Consider the following 20,889-nt stretch of genomic DNA (forward strand, 5'->3'; position numbering starts at 1 on the left):
AGGGGAGAAACAGACATCTCTACAATAACCAGAGACTCACAACAATAGACAGAACAACCAGACAGAAGATCAACAAGGAAACAGAGAACTTGGACATTATGAAAAACAAGCTAGACCTAACAGACATATACAGAATGTTGCATCAATACTTGGCAGGTGGGAAGCGGACTTGGCCCAATGGATTGGGCGTCCGCCTACCACATGGGAAGTTTGCCGTTCAAACCCTGAACCTCCTTGACCCATGTGGAGCTGGCCCATGAGCAGGGCTGATGTGCGCAAGGAGTCCCGTGCCACGCAGGGATGTCGCCCACGTAGGGGTGCCCCACGCGCAAGGAGTGCGCCCCGTAAGGAGAGCCGCTCAGTCCTAAAGAAAGTGCAGCCTGCCCAAGAATGGCACCACACACGGAGAGCTGACTACAAGATGACGCAACAACAATAACAAAAGTAACACAGATTCCCGGTGCTGCTGAGAAGGACAGAAGCGGTCACAGAAGAACACTCAACGAATGGACACAGAGAGCAGAAAATGGGGGGGGGGGGGGGGGATAAATAAAAACAAATCTTAAAAAAAAAAATTGGCATGTTATACATTCTTCTCAAGTGCTCATGGATCTTTCTCACGTTAGGGCACAATGCAGCTCTCAATAAAGAGAAAAAGATTGAAATTATACAAAGCACCTTCTCAGATCATAATGCAATGAAACTGAAAATCTTAATAAGAGAAAGGAAAAAGGTAGATTTGCAAATGTGTGGAGGCTGATAACACACTCCTAAATAATCAGTGGGTCACAGAAGAATTTGCAAGTGAAATCAGTAAATATATTGATACAAATGAAAAGAGAACACAACTTATCAAAACTTACATGTTACAGTGAAGGCAGTCTTGACAGGGAAATCTATGGTCCTAAACGCCTTAAAAAAGAAGCAGCAGCTAAACTCTAAGATTTAATTGAACTAGAGAAACTAGAAAAAGAACAGCAAACCAATCCCAAAGCTGGCAGAAGGAAAGAAATAATGAAGATTAGAGCAGAAATAAATGAAATTGAGAACAACAACAAACAGTAGAGAAAATCAACAAAACCAAAAGCTGGTTCTTTGAGAAGATCAATAAAATTGACAAACCGCAGATAAACTAACAAAAAAAGAGAGAAAATACAAATAAATACAATCAAATGAAAGTGGGAAGGTTACCACTGACCTCACAGAAATGAAAAGGATAATAAGGATATTATGAGAAACTACATGCCAACAAACTAGGCAACCCAAATGAAACGGACAAATTCCTAGAAATGCACAAACCACCCACACTGATGTTACAAGAAATACAAGAACTTAACAAAGCCATCACATTAAAGAGATTGAATCTGTCATCATTAATCTCCCAGCAAAGAGAAGTCCAGGACCAGATGGCTTCACAGGTGGATTCTATGAAATATTTCAAAAAGAATAAACACCGGTCCGTTTAAACTCTTCCAAAAAATTGAGGAGGGGAAATTACTCATCACATTGGATGAAGCCAACATCACCCTAATATCAAAGCAGATAAAGACACTACAAGAAAAGAAAATTACAGACCAATTGCTCTAATCAACATAGATGCAGAAATTCTTGACAAAGTACTTGCAAATCGAATCCAACAGTTTATCAAAAGACATACATCAAGACCAAGTCGGATTTATTCCTGGTATGCAAGGCTAGTTCAGCATAAGAAAATCGGTCCACATAACACACCACATTAACAAATTGAAGGAAAAAAACCACAATCTCAATTGATGCAGCAAAGGCTTTCAACTAAATCCAGCGTCCTTTGTTGATAAAAACACTTCAAAAGATAGGAATAGAAGGAAAATTCCTCAGCATGATAAAAGGCATATATGAAAAACCCACAGGCAACATCATACTCAATTTGGAAAGGTTGAAAGCTTTCCCTCTAAGATTGGGGACAAGATAAGAATGCCCAATGCCACCATGGTTTTTCAACATTGTACTAGAAGTTCTAGCTAGGGCCACTAGACAAGAAAATAAATAAAAGGCATCCGAAAAGGAAAAGAGGAAGTAAAACTCACTATTTGCAGATGACATGATCCTATATTTAGTAAATTCTGAACTGTCTGTGGCAAAGCTCCTTGAGCTAAGAAATGAGTTCAGCAAAGTGGCAGGATACAAGTACAAATTTGTAATATTTTTACACACTAGTACTAAACAATCCGAGGAAGAAATCGGGGGAAGACTTCCGTTTACAATAGCAACAGAAAGACTCAAATACCCAGGAATCAATTTAACCAAAGAAGTACGGGAAGTATATGCAGAAAACTATAAAACAGTAGTTGAAAGAAGTAAAAAAATGACCTAAAGAAATGGAAAGACATTCCGTGTTCATGGATTGGAAGACTAAATATCGTGAAGATGTCAGTCCTACTCCATACTGATTTATAGATTCAGTGCAATACCAATCGAAATTCCAACAGCCTTTTTTACAGAAATAGAAAAGGTAATTACCAAATTCATTTGGAAGGGTAAGAGCACCCAAAGAGCCGAAAGCATTCTAAAAAAGAAGAGCAACATGGGAAGAATTTCACTGTCTCACCCTGAAACATATTACAAAGCTACTGTAGTCAAGACAGCACGCTACTGGCATAAAGATAGACACATCGGTCAGTGCAATCGAAAGGAGAGTCCAGAAATAAACCTTCATAGTCATGTTGAACTGGTTTTTGACAAAGCTACCAAGTCCATGTTAATGGGAGCAGAACAGTCTCTTCAAGGAATGGTTCTGGGAGAACTGGATATCTATAACCAAAGGAATGAAAGAGCACCCCTATCTCACTCCCTATTCAAGAATCAACTCAAAATGGATCGAAGATTTATGAAAGCCAAGACCATAAAACTACTAGAAGAAAATGTAGGGAAATACCTTAAAGACCCTGTAGTAGTTGGTGGTTTCTTGGACCTTAACCCAATGCACCAAACCACGTGCAACAAAAGAAAAAAATAGGTAAGTGGGACCTCCTCAAAATTAAACACTTCTGCACCTCACAGGACTTTATGAAAAGGGTGAAAAGGCAGCCCACTCACAGGGAGAAAATATTTGGAAATCGTGTCTGTAAGGGTTTAATATCCAGGACGTATAAAGAGATGTTATAGCTCAAGAATAAAAATACAGCCTAATTTAAAAATGGGCAAAAGACTTGAATTGACATTTGTCCAAAGAAGACATACAAACGGCAAAAAACGCAGGAAAAAATGTTCTGCATCACTCATGATTAGAGAAATGCAAATCAGAACTTCAATGAGGTATCATTTCACACTTATCAGAATAGCCACTATTAATTAAAAAGACAGGGAACTACAAATGTTGGAGAGGATGTGGAGAGATGTGAACACTTATTCACTGTTGGATGGAATGCAGATTGGTACAGCCACTGTCGAGGACTGTTTGGCAGTTCCTAAAGATGTGGGGTATAGATATGCCACTTGACCCTGCAATACCTGTATTGGGTATATACCCAGAGGAGCTGAGAGTGGTAAGACAAACAGACATCTGCACACCTGTGTTCATTGCATTGTTATTCATGGTTTCTGAAAGTTGGAAACCACCCAGGTGTCCATTAACAAATGAATGGATTTTTAAAATGTATTTTCGCACAAAGGAATATTATACAGCTGTAAGAGGAAATGCACTCATAAAGCATATGACAACATTGATGAACCCGGAGGACAATATGTTGCACAAAGTAAGCTAGACACAAAAGGGAAATTAAATGCCTTGAGGTTCTGACCCTGCAACATTGTTACTTTGTTCTTTTGGAATTCAGCTTGTTTAGTTTCAGCTACCTATCCAATTATTTTATATCAGTGGGACTATGCTGGTTAAAAATGCCTTTGATAATGTATTTCTTTAGGAGTAGTGTGTGTGTGTGTGTGTTTTAGGAGGTACTGAAAATTAAAGCCAGGACCTTGCACAGAGGAAGCAGGTGCGCAACCTCTTGAGCTACACTCACTTCCCAGTTAGGAGTAGTTTTGTCTCTTAGTGTTGAAAACAAAATAACTTTGGCCTAGAAATTATTTCTCCTCCCCTAAAAATCCAGAAGTATGTATCCAGGCTCAACAAGGAACAAAGCTCTTTCTGTCCTGTTGCTTCACCACGTTTGGCTTCCATTCTTCAAGGTGCATTCATCATAACTGGCTGCAGCAAAGGGAAGAGAAAATAGCTTATTCTTCCCTTTAAGGAAGTTGTATGTGCTATTCCTCTTACATCCTGTTGGCTAGAACCTAGTCACATAGTCATACCAAGCAAGATTGCCAGGGAAATTAGGATATGCAGTCTTTATTCTGATAACCATATGCCTATAAAGTTAGGGTTCTACTTCAGAGGAAATGCAATCTGGATATTAAGGGGCAGCTGGTAGTCCTTGCCATAACTGGAAGCTAGAAACATAGTTTAGAGCATAATTAGCCATTTCTCTTTTTTCTGTTTATTGCTTTTTTATGTTATTGTACTTTAAAAATTTACCCTCTTTATGCTCTTGTTAAATAATTGTTTTGGACATAGTTATCATGTTAGTCTCCTAATCAAAAACTTTCATTGTTATCATTGTCCTTAAGAATAAAATCTAAACTCTTTAGTGTAGATGGTCTTCCAGAACCATAGAATCTGCTCCCAAGCAACCTCTCAAATGCTATTTCCCACCCCTTTTCCTTTTAAAACCTACAATCACATAAACCATGTACTTGCTCTTTCTTAGGCTTGCAGTTACTTTCCTTGACTCTGTTTTTCTGATTCCTTTGCCTGAAATGCCTTGTTTCTCATCTCAATGTATACCATTTTTGCTCTTTTTTTTTTTAAGATTTATTTATTTTCCCCCTCTTCCCCTCCCCCTCCCTCTGCCCTGCTGTTTTTGCTGTCTGTGTCCATTCGCTGTGTGATCTTCTGTATCTATTTCTTTTTGTCTTCTTTTCTCATTTTTTCTCCTCAAGGATTCATCAGGATTCGATCCTGGGGACCTCTGATGGGGAGACAGGTTCCCTGTCACCTGGGCCACCTCAGTTCTTGATTTCTGTTGCGCTTCACCTTGACTCCCCTCCATCTCTCTCTTGTTGCATCTTGTGCTACATGGCTCACTTGCACAGTTACCGGCTCACCACGTGGGCACCCAGCTCACCACACGGACACTCAGCTCACCACACAGGCGCTCACGCAGGCACTGGCTCTCCGCGCAGGCACAATTTCTCTTCTTCTGTTTCACCAGGAGGCCCCAGGGATCAAACCCAGGTCCTCCCATATGGTAAGCAGAGGCCCTATCATTTGAGCCACATCCACTTAGCTATCTTTTAAGACCCATATCAACTGCTGTTTATTCCAGAGTTCTGCCATGATCCTCCTTACTGGAGGTAGATTCTCCTCCTTTGAGTTCTTATACCTCTTTATCTGTGTATCTCTTATAGGTGTAATTCTTTTACTTTATATAACTTCTGTTTGTGTACATGTTTTGAGCCTTAGTTTAGATAAACTGTTTTCTAAACATACTTATGGGAAGCAGACTTAGCCCAGTGGATAGGGTGTCCCTCTACCACATGGAGGTCCGCGGTTCAAACCCCAGGCCTCCTTGACCTGTGTGGAGCTGGCCCATGCACAGTGCTGATGCGCGCAAGGAGTGCCGGGCCACGCAGGGGTGTCCCCTGTGTAGGGGAGCCCCATGCACAAGGAGTGTGCCCCGTAAGGAGAGCTTCCCAGCGTGAAAGAAAGTACAGCCTGCCTAGGAATGGCGCCACACACACGGAGAGCTGACGCAGCAAGATGACACAACAAAAAGAGACACAGATTCCCGTGCCGCTGATAACAACAGAAGCGGACAAAGAAAAACATGCAGCAAATAGACACAGAGAACAGACAACTGCGGGGGGTGGGGAGGGGCGAGAAATAAATTAAATCAATCTTTAAAAATAAATAATAAACATACTTATAATTATTATTTTACTTTTTCTTTAACACCAGTAATAATGCCTTCCACATAGTGTTTTAAAGGAGTTTTCAATATTGTGTCAACTTCTTACCTGTCTACTGTGTTAATTTTCCTCTCTGTAGGTTACAGTGATGCTTCTGCTGCAGAACACTCAGCTCAAGTAGAAGACACAAAGATTGAAAACCTACCAGTCACTAAAGTCATTAAAGAGAAGGAGAAAATGTCTAGTAAGAGGGCAGTTCCTAAGGTAGCCTGGCCAGAAGAAAAAGAATCCATGAAGAGAGATACTGCAGGTAATGGGATTGGTGTGTGTGTTTCCATTTGATTCTGATGAGAATATGGCTTCAAGTTTAAACAGATCTCTTTTTTCATTTTTTTCTTTCTTTTCTTTTTTTTTCTTTTTTTTTTTTTTTTTTTGCTTATGCGAATCACTTTAGTGCTACTTTGTCTATGTGGGTGTTTATTTTGATTTGTTAAATAATTGTTACTTCTGGAAAATGATATCAAACTACCATAGAACACAGGATTACAAATAATTACTTAAGTCTGATAGTATCAGAAGTGAAGCTTCATGTCTTATACTAAAATGGAAAAACCCAAAACTTTAAAGACATTCCACAAGCCTATGACAAAAACAAGACAATGAGAACCTCAATACAAGACTTTTTAAAAATTACAGTTAAAAAAGAGCCAAAATCAAATCTATTTATGTTTGTCCATGGTCCCCTTTCTTTGATATCAAAGAAAAGCCGATAGAACATATGCCAGTAATACCTAGCTGTCAAGCTTGACTTCTGAGGGGAAGATAGAACAATACCAAGATTATGAAAGAAGTTAAAGAAGTAATCTACCCTTTCTCTCTTGAAAATAGTCCAACTCTGAGTATATTTTTTCCACTTAAGGCATTCTGGAACGGGGGAAATAGCCATAGAATGGGTTCAGGGACCTACTGGACCCACTGTGAGATGGACCTGAGCTAAAACTCTAGTGAGCACCTGACTTCTTCATAAGCACCCCCATCCCCTCTGACTGGTAGACTGCCATGATGTTTTGGGTCTCTTGGAATTAATGTCATATCAGAGCCAGTGTCTAATAATCCCCAGAATGTCCGATTGTTTTCTTTTCCCTGATGCACAATTACTAGTGAAAGTCTGCAGGTCCCTTTGTGGAAGGATGAAAGGAATATTAACAGTATTAAAATTTTTTGGCAGTGTAGCAGCATCTTTCCTCAAGGAGACCAGGCCTTCCCTTCATTCAAGGAGTTCTGGGTCTATAAACTGTCTGAAGTCTGGGAATTGATTGAGAGGCCATGACTCTTTGTTTCTGTGATTCAAGTTAAACTTTTGTTCACTTGAGCAAGAGTCCTTCTGCTAAAACAGGTCAAGTTAAAATTTAGCAGAGTGTCCATCAATGTCATTTCTAGGTACCCCATGATCAACTGGCCAACACCATGTCCCTGCGAGTCAAACTATTTTGATTGCTGCTTTGAGTCTACTGTTCATTGTGGTAGCTCTACCTACCTTCCCTTACCTTTGGTGATTATGCCCCCACTTGGTTCCTGCCAATCTGGGATCTGATCATCCCCTTTCTGTTTAAGCATCCAACTTCAATGACAGCAGTTCCCACAGTATTATCTGACCTACAGAGAAGACCGTAGAGCTCTTCAGGGATAATGGAGCTGCTCTCACAAATTTATTCCTCACAGTCCCAGTGAAAAGGTGTTTCCTCTGTATATTCCTGGGGTGGGTTAGCAGGTCTTACATAACAGATCCACTCTAACATTCCGGTCTCTCTAAGCTTTTGGATCCCCTCATCTACATTATACTAGGGCAGTTCTGGCATTTCAACATCAGGCATTGTAGGCCACCTTTTGGTCCATGCTTCAGCCAGCCACCCAAACAAACTGTTAAGAGTCCTTTCTAACCTCAAGCTATGGCATTGTATCCATTGACTCTGCTTAGTGGGCCCATTCAGCCTTATCCAGCTTTTATGTTCCTTCTACCATTATCTTACCTTTAATATCCATTCCCATACATATCCCCCTGATTTTAATCTATATAAATTGGAAAAAAATGCAGTTCTTTTAGAGTATTGCATACCTTCTCAAGGATCACACTTTGTACCTCACCTTTCAGGGCTTATAGGGACTAAAGTCTAATTATAGGTCTGGAAGAAAACAGTGGTGGAATGGGTCATAAGAGGAATTAGCAGTGTCTTGCAAGTTACCTACCTCAGGGTATCCCATTACAGTTTCATCTAGTGAAAACTTAATTTCTTCAGATAGAAGCATGAAGGCTGTTTCTTCAGGGGAGAAAATTACAAGTTTATCAGGCACAGAGAGGTTAATCTTTTCAGATGGAGGCAGGACAGCTAATTCCTCAGGGCAGATGATTACAGGTTTATTTGGCAACGACTTCAGCAAAATCTAGGGTTTCAGTAGCCCCACCATGTTATTAGCAGCCCATACATCATCATTCCAATTTTCAGGATCCTATTCCTTCCCAATTAATGCCCTCATTTTAACAATAGATACCCTGCAAGGTTGGGAATTCAATTTACATTATAATTCAGCCACTCACATAATGAGATCTGGGTCTGGTTTTCAGAAATCTCAAGTCTGTGGCTAAGGAAATAAGAGTTTCTTTCAGGGCACGCATCGAAAGTGTCATGTCCTTCATATGACTGACCTCTGAGCTGGGAATCTGAAGACCTCAGCTCATACTTTACTTTAACAACTGTATCCACCATATTTAGAAACAACCAGCCAACATACACTTTTTTTAACTCCAGAAAACTCTGTTGTGGCAGCTTGGAGTTATCATCCACAGAAAAAAAAATATGTCCTTAATCCATTCCTGTTGGTGTGAACCCATTGTAAGTAGGACTTTTTGATAAAGTTACTTCAGTTAAAGTGTGGCTCAACTAAATCAGGGTAGGTCTTAATTCTATTACTGAAGGCCTTATAGAGAAGACCACATGAAGAGAAGCCATGGGGAACAGCCACGACCAGAAGTTAGTGGAACCCAGAGGAGAAAGAAGACATTGCCATGTGACGGAAAAGCCAGGAACCCAAAGGTGGCTGGCTAACCCATACTTACCCTGGGAGAAAACAAGTCTTCTAGCCTCTGAAACCGTAAACCAGTCAATTCCTGTGGTTAAACTATTCCATTGTATGCTGTTTGTTTTAGCCGCTGGAAAACTAGTACATCTGTTAAAATATCAAATACACCATTACCCAGAGCCTTGCTCTTAAATGCTTTTGAGTCATAGTATCCATTAGTGATATTTTGCGTATCTCTATTGCCAGTTCATGCCATGGACTATCAGTATCTTCTCTATCTTTAGGAATAGAGTCATTAATGTCTTTTATTTTAATCTGATTAGGGATACAATTCCCAAAACCCCAGAACCAGCTCAGATATCTCATCCTTAAGATTTTGTTTCTCAAGAACCACTCTTTGGGGAAGCGGACTTGGCCTCAACGGATAGATCGTCTGCCTACCACATGAGAGGTCCACAATTCAAACCCCGGGCCTCCTTGACCCATGTGGAGCTGGCCCACGCGCAGTGCTGATGCGCGCAAGGAGTGCGCCCTGTAAGGAGAACCGCCCAACGTGAAAGAAAGTCAAGCCTGCCCAGGAGTGGCGCCACACACACGAAGAGCTGATGCAGCAAGATGATGCAACAAAAAGAGACACAGGTTCCCAGTGCCGCTGACAAGAATAGAAGCGGACACAGATGAACATACAGTGAATGGACACAGAGAACAGACAACTGGGTGGGGGGGAGGGGGGAGGGGAGAGAAATAAAATAAATCTTAAAAAAAAAAAAAAGGAACCACTCTTTGTACCACAGTCTGTATTAGACAGGGTTCTCCAAAGAAACAGAACCAGTAGGGTGGTGTGATACTAGATGGACCCTAGAAAATCATGTCCTTGGAGCTAATCCATTCCTGTAAGTGTGAACCTATTATAGGTAGGACCTTTTGATTAGGGCTTCAATATTCTCCATGCACTAACCCCCAAGGGAGAGCCTCCATATTACAGGTGGGGCCTGGATGGAAAAAGAAAACTCCCATCTCTTAACCACTGTCACCAGGACTTGGCCTCACTAAGAATTAAGTCCTCTGATGGGGAGCTGGGTGGCAAAGAGTCCTGTGTTATTGGCTGCAGCAGTCTAGAATGGAATCTCTGCTTATTGAGCTGGGAGTGAGTACCCAGGGAGCACTCTTAGTTCAAATACCACATGTTCTCTGTTACTGAACCTTCATAGAATTTCTTGATTAGGTGTTTCTTCATTTGGTATTTATTTTTAAATCAACACATTTTAGGTCATAAATGAATCTGTTAATTTAAAAAAAAGAATTTGTACAGATCACATTTTATGACCTTCAATACAACAAAATTAGAAATTGTTGAAGGGGAGAGAAAACCTGAGAAAAACTTGAAAATATAAAAATTACCTCAAATTTTGTTTGTGAAAAAAAGCCAAAATCAAAATTACATGAATGAGTTAGAAAATAACAATAACAAAGTATCAAAAACCTAGAGGAGGGAAGCAGTTTTGGCTGGACTGATAGAGCATTCACCTATCAGATGGGAGGTCCAGGGTTCAAACCCAGGACCTCCTGACCCGTATGGTGAGCTGGCCCACGTGCAGTGCTGATGTACACAAGGAGTGCCATGCCACGCAGGGGTGTCTAGTGGAGCCCCATGCATAAGGAGTGCACCTCTCAAGGAGAGCCGCCCTGTGAGAAAAAAGCTCAGCCTGCCCAGAAGTGGCACTGCTGGCAGGAATCCAAGCCGACACAGAAGAACACACAGCAAATGGATACAGAGAGCAGACAACTGGGGGTAGTGGGGAAGGGGAGGGAAATAAATAAAAAATAATTATTAAGAAAAAAACCTAGAGGAGGGAGTAGATATGGCTCAAGCATTTGAACACATTCTTACCACACGGGCGGTCCCAGTGCTGTGCCTCCTAAAAAACACAAAGGAAAAAAACAACTTGGGGGAAGCAGATTTGGCCTACCACATGGGAGGTCCAAGGTTCAAAACCAGGGCCTCTTGACCGGTGTGGTGAGCTGGCCCACGCGCAGTGCTGATGTGCACAAGGAGTGCCGTGCCATGCAGGGGTGTTGCCCGTGTAGGGGAGCCCTACGTGCAAGGAGTGCACCCCGTAAGGAGAGCCGCCCAGCATGAAAAAAGTGCAGCCTGCTTAGGAATGACACCGCACACACAGAGAGCTGATGCAGCAAGATGATGCAACAAAACGGAGAGACAGATTCCAGGTGTTGCTGACAAGAATCCAAGTGGAAACAGAAGAACACACAGCAAATGGACACAGAGAGCAGACAACTGGGAGGGAAGGAGAGAGAAATAAAACAAAACAACTTAGAGGAGCCACTGTGGCTCAGTGGTTGAGCGCCAGATCCCACATATGAGATCCCAAGTTCAATCCCTGACCCCAGTACATTAAAAATAAAACCTAGAGAAAACTTCAAAATGTTGACCAAAAGGCAGAGTTTAGAAAGCCTTAGTCTAGAATATTGTGAATGGTTCAGCAAAGAAGATGACTTACCTGCCCAAAGTAATCCTATTGAAGCTCTAGATACAGAGAGAAAACAGCAGTGTGGGAGAAGAACTCATTTAAGGTCTGTATAAGGAAACTAACTACGACCTTCCCATGCATAGAATGGGACCAACAGTAAGGTGTCTATTTCTCAGCTTTAAAAATTTTAAACTTGTTTAAGGATTCAAACTCCCAAGAAATTTATTTACCTATAGGGCAGCTAATGTTGATGATGCCCTAGATTAAAGACTTTCACATTCTAGCATTAGGATGACCATTCTCATCATAGAGGAAACTGTCAGTCTGCAAACCTCAGCTTTATAAAGATCCTGGCAGTCTTTCTGTTGCCTTATTTTTATTTCTTTTCTATTATTTTCCTTTTTTTTAATTTTGTTTTTCCTTTTTTTCTTCTTTTATTTTTGCCTTATTTTTAAATATGAATAGCTATCCAAGAGCCTCCAGGCATTTGAAATAAATCTACAGCACTACCGAAAAAAAAAAAATAAACCATTAGAATAAAAACTGACCCTAGAGAAAACAGATAATTTAGGGAACAAGAAAAAGAATTAGTTAAAAAAAAAATTAAAATAAGAGAACCTCTTCTAATTAGTATGACATGATAGTGAATAGGCTGTGGTAGAAAAAAAATCACAGCATAATGAGGAGCCAAAATGAAAGTTTTAAAAGGTGTTTAAATAGAAAATAAGGGAAAACGGACTTTGGCCCAGTGGTTAGGGCGTCCGTCTACCACATGGGAGGCCCGCGGTTCAAGCCCCGGGCCTCCTTGACCCGCGTGGAGCTGGCCCATGTGCAGTGCTGATGCGCACAAGGAGTGCTGTGCCACACAGGGGTGTCCCCCGCGTAGGGGAGCCCCACGCGCAAGGAGTGCACCCATAAGGAGAGCCGCCCAGCGCGAAGGAGGGAGCAGCCTGCCGAGGAATGGCGCCACCCACACTTCCCGTGCCGCTGATGACAACAGAAGCAGACAAAGAAACAAGACGCAGCAAAAAGACACAGAAAACAGACAACCGGGGGAGGGGAGGGGAATTAAATAAATAAATAAAATAAATCTTCAAAAAAAAAAAATAGAAAATAAAAATTGCCGAGAACATAGAATAAAATGACGAAAAGCAAGAGAAAAAATAAATCATTTCATGAGATCCAGCATTTCTGATAGGAATGTCAGAAAGAGATAATGGAGAAGTTTTCAAAAAAATAATACCAGTTTTGTAGTGCTGAAAAGAAATGTGGGTCTTCACCTGGAAAGGGCCTACTGAATGCTCAGCAGAACAAATGGGGAGAAATTCACTTACAAACACGTAATTATGAAGGATAAAAAAGCAAAAAAATACAAGTCACCTATAAATGAATTTGCATCTGGCTTCTCATCAGCAGTAATGTACACTGGAAAAGAGTATAGCAAAGTCTATAAATCTCTGAGCAATAATAATTCTGAAACTATAACCAATAAAATATATTTACCAGATAAATAAGAGAGTAATATACTCATTTTCAAAAATATAAGAATTCAGAAAGTTTACTCTCTACATGCCCTTTCTTAAAAATTTGCTGGGGAAGCGGATTTGGCTCAAATGATGGAGCATCCATCTACCACATGGGAGGTCCAGGGTTCAAGCCCAGGGCCTCCTGGCCTGTGTGGTGACCTGGCCCACGTGCAGTGCTGATGCGCCCAAGGAGTGCCGTGCCACACAGGCAGCCTGCCCAGGAGTGGCACCGCACACATGGAGAGCTGATGCAGCAAGATGATGCAACAAAAAGAAATACAGATTCCCGGTGCTGCTGACAAGGATGCAGGCAGACATAGAAGAACACACAGAGAATGGACACAGAGAACAGACAACGGGAGGTCGGGGGCAGGGGGGAGAAATAAATACAAAAAATAAAATCTTAAAAAAAAAAGAATTTGCTTGAAGGTGTATTTCAGTAAATAAAGAAGAAAAGCATAGAATCTAGAAAATAGTGGATCTAACCAAAGTAGAGCAGTGAAGATAAGACTCAGAATGACAATTCTGCAGCAAGTTTAGAGAGCAAGGATACAGATCAGAGAAGAAGAATGGAGAACTCCAGGAATAGAACAATAATTTCTTCAAATAACTGATATGACTGAAGTGTTTGAAGAACTTGAATATATGATAAAAGTACAAAATGTAAGAAATAAAAAAGACAACTAGAAACTCCAAAAATGGAAAGAAAGTCCTGGTTGAAATATAAAATAAATGATAAAAATTTCTATAGGGTGCTAGTGAACTAAGGAGACTCAAATGAAGTCCAAGCTGTAGAATTAATAAAAAGCAGGTGGCTCAGTAAAATATGAGTGTTCTCTCATGAACTATAATAAATGTATAATAAATACATGGTATTAATCATAGGGGGTGTATGGAAAAAATAAACCAAATGTAAGCCATGGACCATAGTGGTAATAGTCTGATGAAGTCTGTAACATATGCTTCACAACAAAGAAGGTGTTGGTGTAAGGGTGATGTAAGGGAATTCTGCACATTATGCATGATTGTTTTATAAGCCCACAACTACTCTAATTAAAAATGTGTATTCCAAGTTCAAAAAAAACAAAACTGGTAGCTATTGGGACATAGTGAAGAAGGAATATATTACTTCTTGCAATAAAAAAAGAATACTGATCAAAAACTCCATGCAAGTCATGGTCCAGGTATGAAGCAGAATAAAATATGGTATGATTTTTGAGCAAGTGGGAGAGTATAAGAAACTGCCATTCTTTTCAGACAGTGGCAACATAGGGGCCAAACACTGGAACTAGAGAGAAGAAAATGTAAAGTCCTCTACTTGGCTCTTCAGCAAATATTATTTATATATTCATAATAATTTTTAAATAGTGTAATTTATTGGTTTTTGACCTTTTAAAGCTGTAGACGAAGAATGGAAACAATATTGAATTAGAATTATCGATAAATTCAGAAACATTGCTAGTCAAATTGATTAACTGAATTGCTGGTTTCTTTTTTTTAATTTACTTTTTTTATTTTAATTTTATAATGTTATTAATGAATTAGTTTAAAGATTCAGGTAAGACTTCTGTTTCTGATGATATGGTATATTACCTATCCTGAAAGACTCCACTGATTAACTAGAATTCTGAATGAAAATATCTAAAACATATCTATAAACTCATCCTAGACTTAATGAATAAAGCATTTTCAGACCCCAAAAATAGAGTGAAAGCAAGAATCTGGGAGATAAATGAGTACTAAAGCATACTGTCACTCTACTGGTTTCAGCTGAATTCTGCAGATTGGGACTTTATATTTCATGTCTGTCTAAGCTGGGAACAAAATATAAAACTCTAAAGCCCACCCATAGTGAAAAATCATAAAAGAAACTCCTACATAAAGCTGGGCCTATACAGGGTTACATTTTCACTATATGGATAAAAGTGAAATAAACACATCCATGCAGAATGGGACAGCAAGGAAACATAGCTGCCTTATCCTTAGTGATGAGTTTGGGAAAGGAAGAGAGCGGTGAATTTATCCTGAGAATTTATAACCAACTCTCACACAGGTTTAGAGTTATCACTCATACTACATGTGTGTCCTCAAAAACACACCCAAAATTTAATTTAAAATAGTCCAGGTTGGTAGTGATAACTGCCAGGCTGAAGCAAATGCACATCTCTCTGAAGAAAGTTAAACCTAGGCCTCAAAATATTCCCCAAATTCTCAGTCTGATAGTCAAAGCACTCTGAAATAGAAGCAAAGACAAATCTTCAGGCCTCCTGGGGAAAAGAACAGATTCTAGAACTGGAGCAAGGAAATGTACAAGATGAGCCTGGATCATCTTGCAATGCCGGAAAGTGTGTGCAGGGTAGGGGAGCGGGCAAGGGGATATGTCAAAGGGGCATAAGAGCCACCTAAAAGAGCTCTTAATGGCAGAAGTTGAAACAATTTGAGCAAAAAAAGTGTAAAATAAATATGGGTCTATACTGAGATAAATAATAAATCTATTCTAAGTAAATGATTTAATAAATATATAAACTGAGAGCAAATAAGTCTCCTGTGTAGAATTTCAGATGATGTATGCCACTTAAAAGTAGGCTGTTCATAGTGATTTCCTTCCAAAGAATACAATATAGGAAAGAGAAATAAAAGTGAAACTTTATGCTGAAGAAGCCTGACAAACACTACCTCAGCCAGGTGATCATGGTCAACATAAACAGTGATAAGACATACTGATATGATAGTGTTACCATGCTGTGATATAATAAGCACTACTGTGCTCTTCCTCCTGAAAGTCTATAACCCCTGTCAAATCATGACAAAACCACCAGACAAACCCAAATTAAGGGACATTCTCCAAATTCCTGAACCGCTATTGCTCAAAACTGTCGAGGTCATCAAAAACAAAGTTCTGAGAAACTGTCATAGCCAAGAGGAGCCTGAAACATAATAATTAAATGTAATATGATATCCTAGATAGATCCTGGAATAGAAAAAAAGCCATTAGGCCAAGGAAATTGAAATAAAATATAGACTTCAGATAATAATGTAGTAATACTGGTTCATGATAAATGTACCATACAAATAGAAGAAGTTAATAGGAGAAATTGTGAGCCATAAGGGAAATCTCTGTACTATATTAACAGTTTTTCTATAAATCTGAAACTGTTCCAAACTTAAAACTTTATTTTTAAAAATTTATGCATCTAAGCTGATGGTAGGTAGGTAGGTAGGAAGGATGGACGGATGGACGGATGGGTGGATGGGTGGATGGGTGGATGGATAAGAGAAGGAGAAGGTCTTCTCTACAGTATAATGCCAATTAATTGTAGAGGGAAAAATAAAATGAGAAAATATCCATATTATAACAATCATTGTTACAACAACAGTAGATTTAAGCAAGAATAATCAATGGATCATAAAACCATTGACTGAAAATTTGTTGGGGAGTGGTATATTTATACAGCTACAAAATATCTTCCTACGTATTACTCATTAATTACAATGAGGAGAAAAGTTACCTTTATTTAGAGAACTCTGGACACCATTTTAACCAAGTAATCAAAATTAACATCAGTAATGGGACAAGTTGAAACCATGTGCTTCCTTATGTGGTGCACTTAAAACGACACATCACAGGTGAGCCAATGTGGCTAAAGCAGTGAGCACCCTCCTACATGGGAGGTCCTGGTTTGGGTTCCCGGTGCCTCCTAAAGAAAACAAAAAAAAAAAGCAAACAGGAGGGAGCCATGGGTTTGAGGGTAGGGGGTGTGGAATGACACACTACTTACATAGAGTTCTTGCTAAAAATGCATAAATTGAGTCTAATCACAATAAAATGCAGAAAAACTCGCCTTGAGGGTTGTTGTGCAAATCCACTGACCTGTCTTCAAAAACAGTGTCATGGAAGACAAAACCTGAGAAACTGTTCTAGATTAAAGGAAACTAAAGAGACATGGCAGCTGAGTGCAGTCATAGTCTAGATTAGACTCAAGTCCAAGAAAAAAATTGTTGTAAAGAACATTTTGGGCTCACATGCTTGAGCCACGCCAGGGGAGCAGGTGGAACGCCCACTCATTGCTCTCTAGTCCAGGGCCGTGACCAGTGCCTGTGTGGCAACAGCATGTCAGCCCTACTGTCAGCCATTGTGCCTGCCCTCCACAAGACCCTGCAGCGATTATATTTCCTCATGGATTGGGAAGTACAGGGCATGGATGAGCAGAAGCCTTTGCAGGTATTAGAAGTTCACATGTCAAATATATCGGCCAGCATGTGCCAGTTAGGCCTGTTACATTAAATAAGAACATGAGTATACCTTCTTGGTTTGATACCGCCCTTTGACAGGAGGAGGGACCTGGAATCAAGGAGGCAGCAGAAAACATCAAAACTTTGATAAACCAAGAGGCGAATGGAATTCCTTCTAACAGGATTATTTTGGGAGGATTTTCTCAGGGAGGAGCTTTATCCTTTACATATTGCTCCTACCAAACTGCAGAAACTGGCAGGTGTCTGCACTCAGTTGCTGGCTTCTGCTTCAGGATTCGTTTGCACAGGGTCCTATCAGTGGCGCTACTAAAGATATTTCTATTCTCCAGTGCCATGGAGACTGCTACCATTTAGTTCTCCTGTTTGGTTCTCTTACTGCTGAAAGGCTAAAAACTTTGACAAATCCGGCCAATGTAACTTTCAAAACCTGTGAGGGCATGATGCACAGTTCATGTCACCAGGAAATGATGGATATCAAACAATTCATTGATAAAGTCCTACCATCAGTTGATTGACATCACTGAGAGGCCTTGTGTAGAAGTACACCAGCATCATTGTAGTAAAGTAGAAACCTTTAAATGTGCCCAATCCTGAAACTTCTTTTTTGCAGTGTTAGAGTGTTTTACAAATACATACCAATGACACAGACTACATTAATGTCTCCTCTTGGGAAATGTATGTTCTTTTAAGTTCTATACATGTATTTGTGTATGATCCCACCAGAGTATTCTAGTATTAAAATAGGTAAAGCGAGAGAAAAAAAAAAAAATAGGTGAAGGAGCTAACTTCTTTATCTCAAATGTAATTCAGAAAAAAAATGAAATATAGCAATAAGAATTTTTATTACCTCATTTGAAAATTATTTTTATGCTTAATGAAAATTTGTTCAGGTATAAATGAGCAGTTGAGATATAAGTGATTAGAGTATGCTGTGACTTAGACTATGGATTTATTCCAAAACTGCCTAGTTACCATACAATGGCCATATTTTAATATATGTATTACATATGTACATAATAGTTGTAATGTAAAATAAGAATAAGATGGTATTATTCCTAGTTACAGGAATAATACTTTTATTATTCCTAGTTACAGGAATAATACTTTTAGTGGAAGGGTAATATTATTGCTCTCCTTTATTAATGGCCCTTTTATTTGGGGGACAGATATATATATATTTTTTTAACTATCATTTCCAATTAATATTCTTTTCTTCTCTCTCTAGAAAAGACATGTTCTTCCTTTATTATCCTTCATAGGAGACCAATATTGCTTCCCTGCATAGATGTTTGGTGTTAATAAATGCTGCATTTGACATTCTGAATCACAGACATTTGGTATTGATGATGTATTTATATGTATAATAAAATCAGACCTGACTTAAAACTTATGTACTACTTATTTCTTCAACTCTATCTTAGTCCAAACTTAGACTTATTCAGTTATTAGAACCTTTAATTCAGTAACAGGAATAATTCTGTGGCTTTTTAATTTTCTGTAATCAACTGGAAGAATAATTAGATCATACTCTAATATGTTCTAAAATACTTGATCTTAACAATTGTAATTTCTAAGATGATTATCATTGTAGCATAGTTTATTTACTTACTTTGTATAGGTTTGAAACCAACTACTGTGAAAAATTAGATCCATCAGAAAATTTTGCTTTATTTTTATCTGCCAATTAATTTATTTGAAATTTTGACTTTATTAAATGATTTTTTTTTAGGAGGTACCGGGGATTGAACCCAGGACCTCATACACCCAAAGCAGGTACTCAACCACTGGGCTTACACCTGTTCTCCTTCAAAAGATTTTTTAATTAATTTTTGTGCAAACATAAAACTAGGATCTTTTCTTTCATATAGTGAGAATTTTAAGATTACTGGTAAAAAAATTATTTGAAAACAAATTTCTGGTAATAAAGGTTAGTCAAAACTTGATATGTATGATATAATTACCATGTGATTTAATATTTAATGAAAATGTGTGCTTGGTATTTTTGAACTGTTCATTTTTTTGCTGTATTCCAACTGATCAAAACAATGGTAGAATTGCATCTTTATAAATTGAAACAATTTGGCAGTGTAGAATATAGAATGTTAATAGTTAAGCCATATGTTTATGTCTGGATTTAAAATTTTTTTAACAATCATTTACAAACGCATTGTCCTTTACTTTGAGGATTAGAAATTGTTATATGTTGGCCGCCGCTGCGGCACTGCAGGCGGGTCACTGCAGGCGAGTCGCTGCCGGGGATCGGGCCTACGCCACGGCCGGACCGGGGCGGCAGCGGGCGGCTCAAGGCTTGGGGGACGCGTGGTTCGATGAAAGAAAAACCACGGAGACGGGGTCTATGCGCAGGTCTGACTTTATTCGGGAAGTACATGAGGTTTTATAGTGTCATGGAGGCGGGGAGGCTGTGGGAGGGGCATGTCCGCGGGGCAGCTGAGGATTGGCTGCAGAGGCAAGGGCGGACCTGCGGTTTATGACGTAAGCCATTGATGGCAGAGGGGGTTGTTTCCGAGGTTGTGCCGGGGCGGATACGGGATGAGGGCGGTTGAAATGAGGCGGGGAGAACAGCGATCAGCTGGGAGGGGGAAGATAACAGTGGCTGGGAGGAGGGGCGGAGGGAGGCAGCAGCACAAACTGCTGCTGAGAAGGGCCATAATACAGGGAGGTTACGAGGAACAGGCGGGCAAAGTGTAAGGAAGCGAAAGGCAGGGTGGAAGCAGGGGACAATTGCTCCCTCTTTTGAAAATAAGAACGCACAGGTTTTGTGGGATTGACATTTTGTAGGGAGGAAAGATGAGGGGGGTGAGAGGAGGGGAAATAGGAGAGAAAGGAACGAGGAGGGGCTACCGGCAGGGGGCGTGGGGGCACGAGGAGGGCGTGAGCAGAGGGGAGGGCGGCTGAAATGCCCGATTCCCCATGCGGAGGGCAGAGAACCCGTACCCGCAGCTCGAGGCGACCACGATGGGCCCTATCGATGGCCGCCTCCTGCCACCTCCGTGAGCCACACCTGGGCGTGCCGGGCCTCCTCGGGAAGGGGATGGCTTTGGGAGAGGACTAGGACAGCTGTGCGAGGGGAATAGGGATGGAGACATTTGGCAACGACGAGGAGACAGGAAGGACGAGGGGGTCGCAGCTTTCTGGGAGGAAGTCGCAGTTGGGGGAGTACATGGTGGGGAAGGTGGGGGAGTGAGGGGAGAGAAAGAGGAAACCAGGCGGTTGAAGAAGGGTGGCCCAAAGGGGCGTGGCCTGGGCTGAGGAGGCTAAGGAGAGCATAATGATGAGAAGGTGTAGGAGGGGGGGTGGTAGGAGGGCGCGGGGCAGGGGAGGGCGCGAGCACGACGGAGAAGCTGGAGAATTTGCTGCTCGATGGAGGCATCTTCGAGGGAGAGACGGCTCAAGCGGCGGACAAGAAGACGACGTCGACGTCGCTCGCGGCGGGAGAGAGCTGGCGTGGTCCCTGCGGGTGATGGCGCAGGAGGGGCAGACTCAGGCGGGCTCGACTGGGCGACTGGAGGCGTCATCTGCAATGACAAGAGGAGAAAAACCTCACGGGGGGGGTGAGGTGCGGAGAGGGGCCATCA

At 40.6% G+C, this 20,889-nt stretch overlaps 1 protein-coding gene and 1 pseudogene across 6 annotated transcripts in view; both read left to right on the forward strand.

The window, feature by feature from the left end:
• ALMS1 (ALMS1 centrosome and basal body associated protein) overlaps positions 1-20,889 on the forward strand; it is a 315,125-nt gene that overhangs the window by 240,395 nt on the left and 53,841 nt on the right. For 5 of the 6 annotated variants that reach the window (XR_011646196.1, XM_058278920.1, XM_058278919.1 and 2 more), the window contains one exon: positions 6,086-6,256. Coding sequence is in view for 5 of the 6 variants with exons in the window: in XM_058278920.1 (XP_058134903.1) it covers positions 6,086-6,256 (171 nt within the window). In the remaining variant the exon portion in view is untranslated. Of the gene's footprint in view, positions 1-6,085; positions 6,257-18,518; positions 18,680-20,889 lie in introns of those variants that run through there. The other variant, XM_058278921.2, reaches the window with a different exon arrangement.
• Positions 17,250-17,943, forward strand: LOC139436768 (acyl-protein thioesterase 1 pseudogene; annotated as a pseudogene).

The sequence above is a fragment of the Dasypus novemcinctus genome, chromosome 17 (assembly GCF_030445035.2).
Source record: "Dasypus novemcinctus isolate mDasNov1 chromosome 17, mDasNov1.1.hap2, whole genome shotgun sequence".
In the NCBI taxonomy this organism is placed as follows: domain Eukaryota; kingdom Metazoa; phylum Chordata; class Mammalia; order Cingulata; family Dasypodidae; genus Dasypus; species Dasypus novemcinctus.